This window comes from Triplophysa dalaica, chromosome 16 (genome assembly GCF_015846415.1).
Source record: "Triplophysa dalaica isolate WHDGS20190420 chromosome 16, ASM1584641v1, whole genome shotgun sequence".
NCBI classification, from domain to species: Eukaryota; Metazoa; Chordata; class Actinopteri; order Cypriniformes; family Nemacheilidae; genus Triplophysa; species Triplophysa dalaica.
The window spans coordinates 21915577-21930910 of NC_079557.1; the positions used below are offsets into that span (position 1 = coordinate 21915577).

General features: G+C 37.9%; 1 protein-coding gene across 2 annotated transcripts in view; it reads left to right on the forward strand.

Annotated features, from left to right (window-relative positions):
* thoc2 (THO complex 2) overlaps positions 1-15334 on the forward strand; it is a 73672-nt gene that overhangs the window by 3529 nt on the left and 54809 nt on the right. For both annotated transcript variants that reach the window (XM_056769068.1, XM_056769069.1), the window contains exons 3-12: positions 203-294; positions 5746-5797; positions 6533-6603; positions 7197-7318; positions 7629-7762; positions 9017-9177; positions 9289-9381; positions 10037-10192; positions 11100-11272; positions 14747-14942. In XM_056769068.1, the coding sequence (XP_056625046.1) occupies positions 203-294; positions 5746-5797; positions 6533-6603; positions 7197-7318; positions 7629-7762; positions 9017-9177; positions 9289-9381; positions 10037-10192; positions 11100-11272; positions 14747-14942 (1250 nt within the window). The remainder of the gene's footprint in view (positions 1-202; positions 295-5745; positions 5798-6532; positions 6604-7196; positions 7319-7628; positions 7763-9016; positions 9178-9288; positions 9382-10036; positions 10193-11099; positions 11273-14746; positions 14943-15334) is intronic.

The window sequence follows — 15334 nt, forward strand, 5'->3', positions numbered from 1 at the left end:
TTTATTAGGTTTCACTTGTGCAGAAATTGAGCATGTTAATCGGTGCTTATAAAGACGTGCAGAAATATAGAAGGATGGTAGTACATGGTTTGAATCACTGCTTAAATTTTTCTTGTTTTAAACTACTGGGAATATGAGCATGAAGAGCAGTTTGTGATCAGTATGACAGTAGAAAGTTGTAATTGAATGTGTTTGTTTTCAGATCTCCAGACAGCTTTGTATGAGCTCTGCTGGCATGTGATCCAGGGCAATCTGAAGGTGGATCTGGCTGCCAGTCTCCTGGCTGATGTTATGGTGAGTGCCCATGTCATCCAAACACTTCAATTGACTGTGACTGTCTCCTGACCTGAAAAGTATTATAACACATTTGTGGGTAAAAGGCACATGGCTCAAGTGAATTGTGTTTACTGCTTAATGGAGGATTTTCAAGCGCTGGTGGACTGATGACGCATACAGTTCAGCAAGATCTGGAAGTAGTCAAATTCTTGTGTAAATATTCAAGCCATCAGAGTAATCTGGTGGGGTAATGTTCAAATATTCTGCTTTACTGTCTTAAATTTTCTTCTGTGACTTTAGACAACCCCGTTTCAAAACTTCAGTAGGTCTACAAAAAGTAGGAAAGTAGAAATACCTTAACTTGCATTATAACAACGTCACTCTTAAAATTGAACAGGAAATCTGAAAACAGCTACTAGACTTGATGGTTGATGAGGTGATTTTAATTTTAATAAATAAAAACTATGCTATATCCAAACATTTGTTCCTCAACATTAAAGAACAGATTGATATCAACTCAATCTAGATTTAATGATGTCATTGTTTATACAGAATTACAGATATTATATGTGGGTCAGTGACATTTGTTTAGTGTCCCTGTGGTTTAATTACTTTACATTCAAAATAAATTAGCTAATTACTTAAAAAATCTGGTTTTAATTCATTGTGAGGGAATATTTTTGGAATGACTGCAGAAATGTCAATGTGGTGTAACCGTAAAAACTGGATATCAAATAATTATTTGGTGAAGGTGAAATTTATACCAGGTTAGCTTGGCACAATCTTACATTAGGCTTTTTTATATTGTAAATAACAGTAGTGGTTTTGAATAATGTATATATAATTAATTTGGGGAATCAGGGCTCCAGACTGCGACCAAAATTGTCGCATTTGCGTCTAAATATATTCATTTGCGAGTGACTTTTTTACAGAGATCACCACTGGCTACCATTCAAATTTACTTGTTTTAAAAATTGTTTCCAACGGAAGCGTCGCCAGTTTACTGAATGCCAACGAGAGAGAGAGATGGAGCTGTGTAGGTAAACATCACTACCTGACCCCAAGAGGTGCTTTAGCGACAGACACTAGAGGCTGTGGTCTTTCCTCGTAAGAGCGCCCAACTCTGATGCCTTTTAACAGAAGTGCCAGTGCTCTTCTCTCCGTAATGTAATGCAGTGCAGTGCAGATCACTGCAGGAAACTCTATGGAATTTTTCCGGGGATTTCAGCGCTTGTTATTGACAAAGATACAAACACAACATGAGCGCATTACTATGATGGACTGTTTGCTGTGTCAGACTTCAGTGAGCCTGAGGACGAACATTGTGATATTTGAGATGATTAAATGGAAACTAACCACATTGAAGTTCAGAGAACCTAATTCGTCTATTACTTGACACACCACTGGATCATTTCAAATCCATTCAAAGCGAGAACAAGCAACATGCGATTTCTCTTGTTCAGTGTTATTTGAAGTTATCTTTACATTGTGTTGTGAACATGCAGAAAAAAGTCATTAATCCAAATTAAAATCAACAGAATAACATATTAACACAACCCCTTTATTTTTGCTTTAAACTATATAAACAAAAACTGTTTACTCTTCAGAAAGTATGTCTTGACATGCACCTTTTCTGTTGGGTCAAATTAATTCCGAGTTCAAATTTGGTCTAGTCTATACAGAGTTTAAAGTAGTGGTGGGCCGTTAACGCAGTGAGACTCTTATCGCGCGATAAAAAAAATGTCGCCGTTAATCTATTCTCAAAGTTGGGTTGGGAGCTGGGTCTATACTACGCAAGCTATGATGACTTTCACCTTGATATTTTAGCGCAGATGTATACCAGCTTAACTGCACTGCACGGGGCGAGAACAAGATTTTTTAACTCGCGTGATTCGCGTCATTCGTGTCATTCACTTCGGCAGAATTCAAATGAGCCATTTTTATCTAGATTAAAAAAAAAAAATCTATGACCACTACTAGTTTAAAGCATCAATCAATAACAAAGCTTATCTGCCTCTTTTTATACAAGCAGAACCAAATAAGCTATCAACTGCATTCAAATGGGTGGCGCTGCCAATAACAACACACCTAAAACCTAAAGGCTGTCAATCAAGAGACAGTAGAGCAAAACATTTTCCCACAAGAATTGGTAACGAAGTTACGCACACTGTAGACCCGCGTGACATAACGGAAACGGTAAATTGATATCAAAAATGTGTTCTGTATGTGGGGGTCCTTTAATAGAATAAAGTGCAGTGCAAACTGTGCAATGCAAAGCTGGTTTATCATGAATCAACAACTACGATGCACGATCATCTGAGGGCTGAAGCACCCAGCAGGTCCATCCACAGGTCAGCAATCAGTTACTAGTTTATGGTCAGAACAACCAATCTGGATCCCAAACGGGAGGAGCAAATAACGGCTCTAACTAGCAAGATGATCGCTAAGGATATGCTTCCGATCGGCTTTGTCAGAGGAGAGGGTTTTAAAAATCTAATGGAGTTTGTTCAGCCCGAGTTTACTGTTCGTCTAGAAAAACCATCACTGCCAGACTGGAGAAACTTTTTCATGACAATAGAAACTGAAGCCTTTAGAGCTGTTTATTCATGAAATCGCTCCGAACTGTTAATAAATGCCGTCATTCGGTTAATATGTTTTACACGTGTTAAGTCTGCTCTAAAATCTTTAATATATTTTCCTTGATTAATCACACTGCTGTTTTTTAGTTGGTATAAATGTGCATGCCCATATTTAACAATGAAATGTTCTAGCATTATGAGCGGTTGATGCTGATCGACGTACTGTTAATAAGTGCCGTCATTCGGTTGTTAATATATTTGTTTCAGCACGTTATTTTAATGTATTGCTTATTAGATTGCATATTCCATAATACATAAAGCAGTGTGCCGTCATACTGATTTGAAGCGTAAATGTTCTCTCTCTCTCTCCGTTTGTGTGTCTGTAATACTGTAAATGCGTCCATGTGGGGGAGGGGTGCGAATTTCGAATAATTTTCGAATAGTTCTCATCGATCTTCGAATATTATTTTTGCTTTAAATGCCCATCCCTAGAATTAACATGAAAAGTCTGCAGATTCTGTATGGTCTTGCTTGTGAGGAAACACAACTTGAAAAAAACTGTGAGCAAAACCTATGAGAGGGAAGATGTACAAACAACACAATAACTGAAAGTACGTCATTTAAAAATGCAAGTTCATGTAATGTGGTTCTTAAAAACATAATTTGGGCCCTGTGTTTTTCATCCATGGGATCCAATGGCTCTTTAATATGTTTTTTTCATCTTGAGCCCTGAGAATCATGTGAGTGAAGTCAATTTCATGAAGTGTCACGGTGGTGTAAGCACCATTCAAGGAGCACGTTTGTTAATATTAAGACACATGACAGGAAACAAAACACAGAGAAGAACCCCTGCTGAGACTAACTGCTGCTTGCAAAGGCTAGAAACTCTTTAAAAGAGTTAGATAATTTGACATTTTTAGGGTGTGTATTCTTAGGTATTCATGTCAAATGGTACGACCCCAGAAATGCATTAAAATCTTTATAAAAATGAGTATTAACTTTTTTAAATTTAATTTGAACGATGTTTTGTGTAGGAGCCCATATATGCCTGTCAAATTAGACTAGATTGAAATGTCAAATAGTGTAACCGGTTACAACAGTGAACTTCTATCACAAATTAGGGATGTGCACAAATGTTCGAATATTCGATCCACAATAACCTTTTGAAAATGAAAAATGCTATTCGAATATTCTTATTTTTCTTAAGAATAAAAACCCACAGGGTTAAGTTACCGCTAAAGAAGACTTTACATCGTGTTTACACCTGACACGACACTCCTAAATCGACATGACAACCTTCTTGTTCTTAATAGGTTTGTCGTGCTGCGCTGCATCCAGTGTGAACAATATTTTAAATTATAATGAGTTCTAATGGGTTTCTAATGTCTTTTGTTGTCTCGATCCTGATGCGTCCGGTGTAGACGTGTGTTAGAGCTGTCACGTCTTATTTAACGCTCTTCACTTCATTTGTAATGATTTTATTAAATGCAACAATATACAGAATATATAAAAAAATCATTTATTTTTCCAAATATTTTGTTCAATCCGATCGCTGGCTAGTTGAAATTTTTAACAAGTTTATGAGTTTACTCACCGGATACCCAGATAATCCTCTGCTCATATCACTACATTAAAAATGTTTCAAAACCGGTGAGCCACTGGAGAGAATTCGTTAACATCACTTACATTTGGCATAAAAATACCAACGTCATATTAAATGATTAACAATATCCATAACTTACCAGAACTTGTTCAGAGCAGTTGTTCTTTGTAAATTCATTAGTTTGTTAAAAACATATAAAGTAATGCTAATTTTAACAACTTGAAACATGGAAATGAATGAATTAATACAAATTAATTTCCACGGATGCTTTTTTTTGTTTGTTTTTAAAACGCGCGGTTATTCCTTGTTTACCTTAGTTGAAATAAATACATTACTTGTTAAGCTTTGCATTGCATTTGCATTAATAAGACAGACACGGACCATGAACAACATAGAAAACTATATTTATATGTGATGATGATCAGAAGGAATCTTCCTCAGATGACGGTCACGTAATAAACAGTGAAATGGCTTCATCTTGGTTGCGGGGTTGTCGGGCAGGGAGGTATCATGCTTATTTACTTATTTATTATCAACATTATAAGAACTATAAAGCCAGATATTCTCTTCAGATCTGGGTTTTCTTCGCTGTTGGCTTGTTGAATAGACTTTCACCAGAGTAAAATAGACCTTTATGCTTGTTGTTCTTGATAAGAAAAACATGTTAAACAAAATAAACTGTCAGTATACATTGCTTTTGTTTGGTATGATTTTTTTGTATTATACCGCACAGGTTTAAATGCAGTTTTTATGTATTTTTCTATTTAATTTTTTTCCCAATGTTGCAAAATTTTTCCTATATATGAGATATACTATTAATGAAAAGTTGACAATGAAAGGTTATCCCATTTTTCAGTTATTTAAATCCCTGTGAGTTCAAAGCCCTGCCTGTGCAGTATTGTTTCATTCTAGCAAACTGTGAGTGACGTCAGTGGACTGTTCCAAGATGGCCGACACGTCTACTTGCCTGGAGCGCTTGAATGTGGCACTTGGTTATTTATATCTATGTTGTGAAGTACTGTTGGGTCTGTCTCTCTGAGGTGCGAGATTTGCCGTCTCAAAAAGGTGTTCTGAAAGTTTCAAATCAAATATGTATTTTTGATCCAGCAAGTGCAGACACAGAATCACTGCACAGATTGTGACATGATGAAACACGGCTTCTGCTGAAGTGACAGATCATCCACTTCCCCACACATACTCTGTCACAAGGTTCACCAGAGGAGGATGAAGAGCACAGATTCTGTATGCAATGTCTTATTGAAAGCGATCGTTGATTTTCTTTTTCAGGATCTGCGGGATGATCTGCCGTCTATTTTAGCTGATGTTTTCAGTATATTAGGTAAGTGTTTCTTTGTGTTAGATTTTTTTGTGCTTGTAATGCAGATTAAAGGATGCATGCCTGACAGTTTTTGGTATCATCTCATTTGTCTTTGTGAAGCAGGGATGGCATGTGTTTGTATTGAGAGATGGTTTTGTGAGCCGCATGAATGAACATGCTTATTAAACTGCAGTCATATGTCCACATAGATTGCTCCTCTGACAGATGTTTGCATAAATCAGCTTCTGAACAGAGTTGAGCTGAAACCCCCACACTGTGGTTCACTCATGCTGACATGTTCAGTGTTCTTTGTATATACTGAAGCTGAAATCAAATGGACCTTAAATTTGTAAAAGGCAAGATCCAATGTCTTTATACAGAGAATGTCCTCTCCTCTAATAAGAGCGCTCACAGACAAACAGTGGTCAGAAGCACATTATGTGGCTCGGACATAATGAAGGCTATATTGGAAAAAGGACAAGACCTACAAGAGAGAAATTGCATTTGGTAAAACATGTTGAGGTGTCTTTAAAGCCAAACAGTACACACAGTCCTGTCAAATATACACGGAGTTGGTGGTATGGCTGCAATGAGTGTCAGGAAGTCCTGTGATATTATAGATGTTTGGATAAACCACATTGATTTCTAAGTATTTAACTGTTGCGTGCACGTCATTTTCCACTTGCTGTATTCATGTTTAATGGTGTAAAAAAACTTCAAAAAAAAATTGAATTCTACCCTCATTTTCTGTTTCAGATATTGAGACGGGCTGTCTGGAGGAGAAACATAAGCGCGATCACTTTACCCAGCTGGTGGGAGCGTGTCTGGTGAGTAGTCAGTGCATTTCTTTTTACGACCACAAGGTAGCACTATTGTACTGCGAGACTCTATGAGAACGAAGAACAGCTCATCTGGTGTGTATTTATGTGAGTGTGTATACGTAAGCGGGTGGCCCGATCCCCTGACTCTGAAGATTAGCAGCATTAGTGTATCGAGTGACCCAAATTCTGTCCTCTGGTGAAAAATGAAAGTCCACTCACAGAGGGCCATGAACCAACCGCCAGCACCGCTCAGAATGAGAACAGCCTTCACACGTTAACCTCAAAGCAGAGCGTCTGTCTGGTGAAGAGAGCAGTTTGTAATGGCGGTGGAGGGTGACTCATAAAGTCCTGCAGTGTCTCTTATTTTCATTGAAATCACTGTAAGCTGCATTATTATGCAAATACAAGCTTGTTATGCAGTGTCATTAGTGGCTTATGTAAGTCTAGCTGAAGGAGTTTTGACGTGGGCTGTGCAGCACTGAAATAATTCTCCTACATTTGTTGAATTTAATCTTCACAAGTTCCTTTCTAAGCTGCGTAATAGAACTTGTTTGTTTGTTATAAGTGATCGTTGTTGTGTTTTTTATCATTTTCTGTAGTTCTGTATTCCTGATAGCGTGTTGAAGGAGAGGTTGGATCCAGAAACACTGGAGTCTCTGGGTTTGATCAAACAGGCACAGCAGTTTAACCAGAAGATTGTCAAAATTAAGACCAAACTATTGTGAGTTACACCAAATGCCATACTCTCAACATAATCAACTTTTCATTTACATCAAGTCATTTAGCAGACACATTTATACAAAGTGACTTACAAAGAGTTTAAGGATTTCATCTTTTTCAACATTTCAATCTTTCCTTGAATCTGACTGAAATGTGAAACTGCTTCATCTGTCAAATGTTTCTCATGGCACTCTAAGTGAAATGAAGGTTACAGCTGTATTTCATCAACAAAATCATGTTCCAGTCAATGAATTGGTTTGGTATTCTCTTACTTTATGCTAACCTGATTGAGTTCATCTCTCACTGTGTAGTTACAAACAGCAGAAGTTTAATTTGTTGCGGGAGGAGAATGAAGGTTACGCTAAGCTGATCACTGAACTGGGTCAGGATCTTTCCACCAATCTTACCAGTCTTCTTGTCCTTGAGAACATCAAGTCTTTAATAGGTGGGTGTTCTTTCACCTCTTTACACTGTAAATTTACAGAAAATCTCATTACAAGCAGTCTAGAAAAACACTAACAGAAAACATACGTCCAACTCAGATGGACTTATATTTTGTTTGATTGCAAGAATATAAATTTTCATTTCATTAAGTGTTTTACATCCAAATAAAAAAAGAAAAATGTGCATGTTTTATAAAAGCAGAAGGGCACAGTGAGCACACGTATCGCATAACTTCTTTGAAAATAGTCTTGGCCTAACCAGCCCGGGCTGACAGCTCCACCCACACAACGATCTCATTGGATGCAAGTTCTAAACCTCATGAATATTAATCGGCAAACAATGATAAAGTCAGGCTATATGCGTTTGATAACGTGCATTTAGATTCTGAAATAAGAGCACAGCGTACGGTGAGGCAACACTGAAGTCATGAGAACAGGGCGCATCTCTCTAGAAGCACTCTTCAGCGGCATCGAGAGCGGGCACAGTGGAAAAACTCTTCTGATTGGCTTGGTTAGGATGGGGTGTTAGATAAATTCCAAACAGTGTTTTTGGTCCTTTAAATGGCCCTTCATGAAGGGGACACCATTCAAAAAGTAGCTTCAGATAAAGCGACATTAGCCAGGGGTCCATCACAGATTACAGAATATTTTCTAACTGTTTCCATAAACAATGTTATGCAGGTGAATTGTAATTTTTTGTCTTCTCGCAAGAAGTCATTGTGACCATAGTTTAAAGGTTTCAGGGCATTTTGAGGACCAACTTTAGAGGTGCATAGTGCCACCTACTGTGGTGAAAGAGAAATGTCTATATTTCCAAATATTACTTCACGGTTTTTAATAAATCTCCATACTGCATTCACTCGTTCTCCCGCAGACGCGATTGATACGGTGAAAATTGAGCGTTTCGAGCGAGTTGAGAAATCAAGTCCCGCCCTACATTTTTTTTTCTCCTTTCAGAAGTCATATCACTCGGGCATATGTCACCATACGGAGAAAGACAACTGCTACTTCCCTTGCAAGCTAACCTTTAAAGGGTGTACTTGGATTTTTATATTATCACGTCGTTATCAGTGTCATATAATAACAATAATATCGATCATCGCAATTATTTCTCATGCAACATATCGACAAAACAAAAGAAAGGATTGTCATGGCGCCAGGTCTGGTCATGAATGTGAACTGGGATAGCGAGCCAGAACAAAAGTGAAAGTGTATGTTTGAACATGTGTTGAGATCTTGGTGTGATGTGTCCTTAGGATGTTTTAATCTGGACCCGAACCGTGTGCTAGACATCATCTTAGAAGTGTACGAGTGTCGCTCTGACCAAGATGAGTTCTTCATCCCCCTCATCAAATCCTACATGTGTGAACATCAGACCCTCTGCCACATGCTTGGATTCAAGTTCAAGTTCCATCAGGTGCGTTATTGTTACCCACACATCTTCAGTACTGCAGACTTCTGCAACAGTTAGAAAGGAGATGATGCTCGTGGAGGCCGGGGGCTGATGATGTTAATGTTATGCGTTCAGGAACCCAATGGAGAAACACCATGTTCTCTGTACCACATCGCTGCGGCTCTTCTTCAACACAACCTCATCTCTCTTGAAGATCTCTATGTTCATGTAAGTTCATCTTTACTCTCGTATGTGTGTGCTTTGTGTATGTGACGTCTGTCTGAAGATGAGTGATTATTTGATATCACAACAGAACAGAGATGAACTTCTCTTTGATCCAAACATGATCTTATCACAGTTGTGTTGTAACCTAATGTGTTGTGATCTTTAAGATCTTCATTACTGCATGCCACATAAAATGACATCTACCATCTTTTAAAAGATGGAACGGACCGATGTGGGAATATTAAATGGTGGATGTTATCGTTTATAGTTATGAATGATTAGATCAGCGTTTGGTTTATCTGCTGACTGTCACTTTGTCTGAAAGTGTAAGCCTCCCCATTCGACCTGTACCTGTAATGGGAAATATAAATGTCTCTACGCTCGTGTCAGCGTTTGGTTTACGTACAGATGTCAATATTCAAAATGACTATGGACCGTTCAAAACACAACATTAAGAGATCTTCCTCTGCTGCTCATTGAGTCAGTTCACTGTTTAACATTATTAGTGCTCGCTTACCGTTCATCATCTGTCTGAAATCACCTGCTGCAGCTGAAGTGTCTCCTGCATCAGATTACATTTCTGACACTTGACTTTACATGTCAACTGTTCACTCGATGCAGCTGATTCACTGAACTGAACTTTTCTCTTGTGTTCCAGCTCCTCCCAGTGGACTCCAGCATTGTGGAAGAGGCCAAGAGAGAGATCCTCGAGGCCAAACAGATCGCACGCAAACTCACCATGGTGGTTGTCCCTTCTGAAAAGATAGATGACAAGGAGAAAGAGAAAGAAAAGGAGGATGAGAAGAACGAGAAGGTAGCGCATCTCAGTTGTGCTGTCATGAATCAAAAATGTAATGACATGTGTGCTGATCATTGATCATGAGCTGCGGGTGCTGCGGTGTGTTATTAAAGTGTATACCGAGCTTGCCCACATAATAGGAATATCTTCACTCTTTTTGACTGTTTGTAAGAAATTGACTGAAACTAAGTAAATGCTTCTCTGACTGGCTATAGATGGTTTCAAAGCAACAAAATAAACAAGCATTGTGGCCCAGGCTTAACTTCTGGCACACATACACAAAACAGAGTCCCTGTAGATTATTTCTGAAAACAAGCCAAAGAAACATGTCAATTACTTTAGTAAGTGTGTTAAAAGGATGTTTTGTTGCCAGTAGTATAACCGCTACAGTAAACTGCAGTACAATTTTTGGGTACTAGAGTATTTTGAATCTTACTATAATTTTTTTTTTTCATCTGGTTCAAATGAAGCTGGCCTTTATTTTGGCAGGTAGATGCAAAAACGCTTGACTTTCAGCATGTGTTTGACTTTAGCTTCACAGACAAATCCACAAGTGTCAACGTCTTAAACTGTACAACGCATTCACTCATACACACAATGTTCCAATTCATATTAATCAAACTGCAGTTGGTTTGTTTTGATTCAAGCCATAATTACTAATACAAAATAGCAAAATAGCTAGATAACACAAGAAAACAATTACATCATAAAAAACATGATTTTTGCGTCCAATAAAAAAATCCAGATTTTGTAGATTTTCAGTGGGGTGAATTATCTGTGACATTAGTAAGAAACAGCACAGATGTGTGTGTCTGAACATGAGATCCCGGCAGCACTGATAATGAGCTATAGAGTCTATAATGATGGCGTATGTGAAGGTATGTCCTCCACTCCTCTAATCCATCTGTCTCTCTCATGTCAGCCTCCTGATAATCAGAAACTGGGGCTGCTGGAGGCTCTGCTGCGGATCGGCGACTGGCAGCATGCTCAGAGCGTCATGGATCAGATGCCAGCTTTCTACGCCACCTCCCACAAGACCATCGCCATCGCTCTGTGCCAGCTGCTGCACTACAGCGTGGAGCCGCTGTACCGCAGGTACACACCGCACACGAGGTGATCTCTGCAAGGGAAACCGACTGGGATTAAATAAAACGCAGATGTATGTTAGCGTCCCAAAAAGGGCTGTTATTAGGGCTGCAACTAACAATTATTTTAATAATCGATTAATCTGCCGTTCATTTTTTTTCGATTAATCGAAGAATTGGATAAAGACAAAAAACCAAGAAAAGCATTAATTTCCAACCCTTTATTCAAAAACAGAACTAAAATCTTTAGAAAGTGCACAAACATGTTGCTCCTTGAACATCCCTGAGCTGTTATAATAATAATACAATAAAATAAAAATGGACTAACACAAAAAACATACACATGTATGCGTTACATCTGCCAAATATATAGACTTTTTTTTTTAAATAAAGTGCCACCTGAGCTGTCAGAACAGTAAATAATTTATAAAAAATAAAGAACAATACAAATCAGAAAATTTAACAGGATTTGTTTGAATGTCAGAACTTGTTCTCTACACACTCACAAACTCTCACACTGACACACACACACACACACTCTCTCTCAAATTCACTTGAAGCTTATTCATTAAATTATTACCATCATTGTAGTAAATGCAAGGTTAATTTATACACCACATTTAAACACAGCTTAATATGACCAAGTGCTATAAAAGAACTTTAAAATTAAATTAAAAAGTACAACACACACAAATATATTTTCAATAATAACCTATATGGGACAAGGCACAGAATATACACTGCAATAAGTGCTTTTCTAATTGAGTAGTTTTGTCCTGTTGTCAGTCCAAATATCAAAAAAATCTTAAATCAAGAAACATTTACTAGACAAATTAAATAGCATAAGAAATGATGTCTTGTTTTCTGAAAAAACACCTAAAAATTAAGTGATTGTTTGCTTAAAACAAGCTAAATTATCTGCCAATGGGGTACGAAAAATAATCTAAATGAGATATAAACTCAAACAGAAGTTTTAAGCATCATTTAATTTTCTCATGCCATTTTTCTTGTCTAGTAATCTTGATTTAAGATTTTTTTGGATACTTTGACTGGAAACGAGGCAAAATTACGAAGTAAGAAAAGCTTTTTTTCGGGAGCATTTCACACTAAATAAACAGAAAAACTGTGTTAACTACAAAATATGCAAACGCGACATGGCGGGAGCAACGCGGCAATGATCCAGCACCTGAAACTCAAACATGTTTGAGTCTGTGATGAGGAGGAAGGGAGTTCAACAGCAGGTTAAGTCACTACAGAATCCTACTTTTGTTCCGTTTCGAAGTGAAGAACGTAATGTCCCCGGTGCGGATGTTTACTCGTTATCCAGATTGACAAGCATCACAAGTTAGCATTAGCTCGTTAATAACAGTATAATCAGGGGTGGTGTAGTTACTTTGCGCTTTGCATTGTAAGACTAAAAACACGTTTTTATTCACTCGCCTTTTTTGGACCATTCATTTATCAATCTGTTGTCATGTATAGCTACACTGCAAAACTTCCTTAGTAATTTTGTCTAATTTCCAGTCCAAATATCTAAAAAATCTTAAATCAAGATTACTTGACAAGAAAATTAATTGATGCTTAAAACTTCTGTTTGAAATTATATCTCATTAAGATTATTTTTGTACCCCATTGGCAGATAATTTTTCTTGCTTTAAGCAAACAATCACTTAATTTTGAGGTGTTTTTTTTTCAGAAAACAAAAGACATAATTTCTTATGCTTTTTCATGTGTCTAGTACATGTTTCTTGATATAAGATTTTTTTTACAATTTGGACTGACAACAGGACAAAACTACTAAGTTAGAAAAGCAATTTTTGCAGTGTATATTCTGTGCTTTCTCCCATATAGGTTATTATTGACAAATATATTTGTGTGTGTTGTACTTTTTAATTTAATTTTAAAGTTCTTTTATAGCTCTTGGTCATCTTAAGCTTTGTTAAAATGTGGTGTATAAATGAAGCTTGCACTTACTACAATGATTGTAGTAATTGAATGAATAAGCTTCAAGTGAATTTGAGAGAGAGTGTGTGTGTGTGTCAGTGTTTGTCAGTGTGTGCGTCTGCAAAAGTATGTGCGTCTGCGAGTGTGTGCATCTGCGAGTGTCTGTCTGCAGTGTAGTGTAGAGAACAAGTTCTTACATTCAAACAAATCCTGTTAAGTTTTCTGATTTGTATTGTTCTTTAGTTTTTATAAATTATTTATTGTTCTGGCAGCTCAGGTGGCACTTTTATTTAAAAAAAGTCTATATATTTTGCAGATGTAAAGCATACATGTGTATGTTTTTTGTGTTACTCCATTTTTATTTGATTTTATTATTTTTATAACAGCTCAGGGATGTTCAAGGAGCAACATGCTTGTGCACTTTCTAAAGATTTTAGTTCTGTTTTTGAATAAAGGGTTGGAAATGAATGCTTTTCTTGGTTTTTGTTTTTATCCGATTCATCGATTAATCGAAAAAAATATTTACAGATTAATCGATTATTAAAATAATCGTTAGTTGCAGCCCTACTTTTTTTGCAGTGTAGCTATACATGACAACAGATTGATAAATGAATGGTTCAAAAAAGGCATTTTGAATAAAAGTGAATAAAAACGTGTCTTTATTCTTGCAATGCAAAGTGCAAAGTAACTACACCACCCCTGCTTTACTACTGTTATTAACCAGCTAATGCTAACTTGTCATGCTTGTCCATCTGGATAACGAGTTAACATCCGCACCAGGGACATTACGTTCCTCACTTCAAAAACGAAACAAAAGTAGGATTCTGTAGTGACTTAACCTGCTATTGAACTCCCTTTCTCCTCATCAAAGAGTCCAACATGTTTGCGTTCAGGTGGTGGATAATTGCCGTGGTGCTCCTGTGCCATGCCATGTCGCTTTTGCAAATTTTGCAGTTTTTCTGTTTATTTAGTGTGAAATGCTCCCACACCTTGGATGACTTGGGTCGCGCTGATTTCTCTGCCTCCGCCATGTATCTTTCCTCCACCTCCGCTCGTTTTTTTATTTTTGCTCCGCATTGTCTATGAGGTGCCGAACTCTGCTCGACAGGCATGTGACCCATCTTTGACACCGTTTTCTGTATGGAGATGCATGTTCTTACATTCAAGACCTCTTCATCACACATGTCTGTTGCTTGGAAACAGCAGGAGTAGGGAGGGAGCGGCTGTCTCTTGCTTTCTAAAAATGCAGAACGGAGATGATCACACGGTTCTATTTGGGGAAGAAAATGAGCATAAAATGTTATTTAATTTGCTTTGGAAGTTCCAAATTTCACTCGGGCAGCCGCTGATAAATCACCGCAAAGATCTGAGGATGGAGAGACGGGGAGATGTCACCTGTTGCCCGCCTCCTAAAGTGATCACGACGGAGTCCACATGAGACGTGCTTTGAAGCGTATTGTCAGGCTCCGGCGCCGGGGTAGAAGGCACAGTTGAAACTCAGTTGTTCTGACAGAGCTCTTTGAACTTCATGTGTTTGTAGGGCTGGGGTTCCCAAAGGTGCCAAAGGCAGTTTGATGAGACCTCTGTGGAACAAACAGGCACTGCGGCCGGCTGAGACCTTCCAAGACTTATCCAGAGACGTGTTCTCCATGCTGTGCTACCTGGGTCCTCATCTGTCCCATGACCCCATACTGTTTGCCAAGATCGTTCGACTGGGCAAGAGTTTCATGAAAGAGGTAAAAACTGACATGAGGGCTGAGTGATACAGCTCAGAAAAAATACAGATGTTTATATCCACTTATTTGAATGAGCACTTTGGGATTTTGCATAAAGAAACACTGAAGGGAAACGCCAAGATGGCTATAAAAACTCGCTCAATAGACTTAAAACCATTTTTTATTTGAATAGAAGAAATGTGCATTAATTAGGATTGAAACGCATTAACTTGGTAATTTTCTGGATGTGCATCAAAGAAGTCATGTGACTTTGCCTCAGTTGATGGACTTGATTAACCAGCTCACGGTGCGGTGGTGCTGTACAGCATCAGGAATGTTGTCCTGAAATGGTTCAGCCAAAATCTGTCGCGAAGACGATTCGGCATTACATCTCATGGGTGTTTTACAACTGC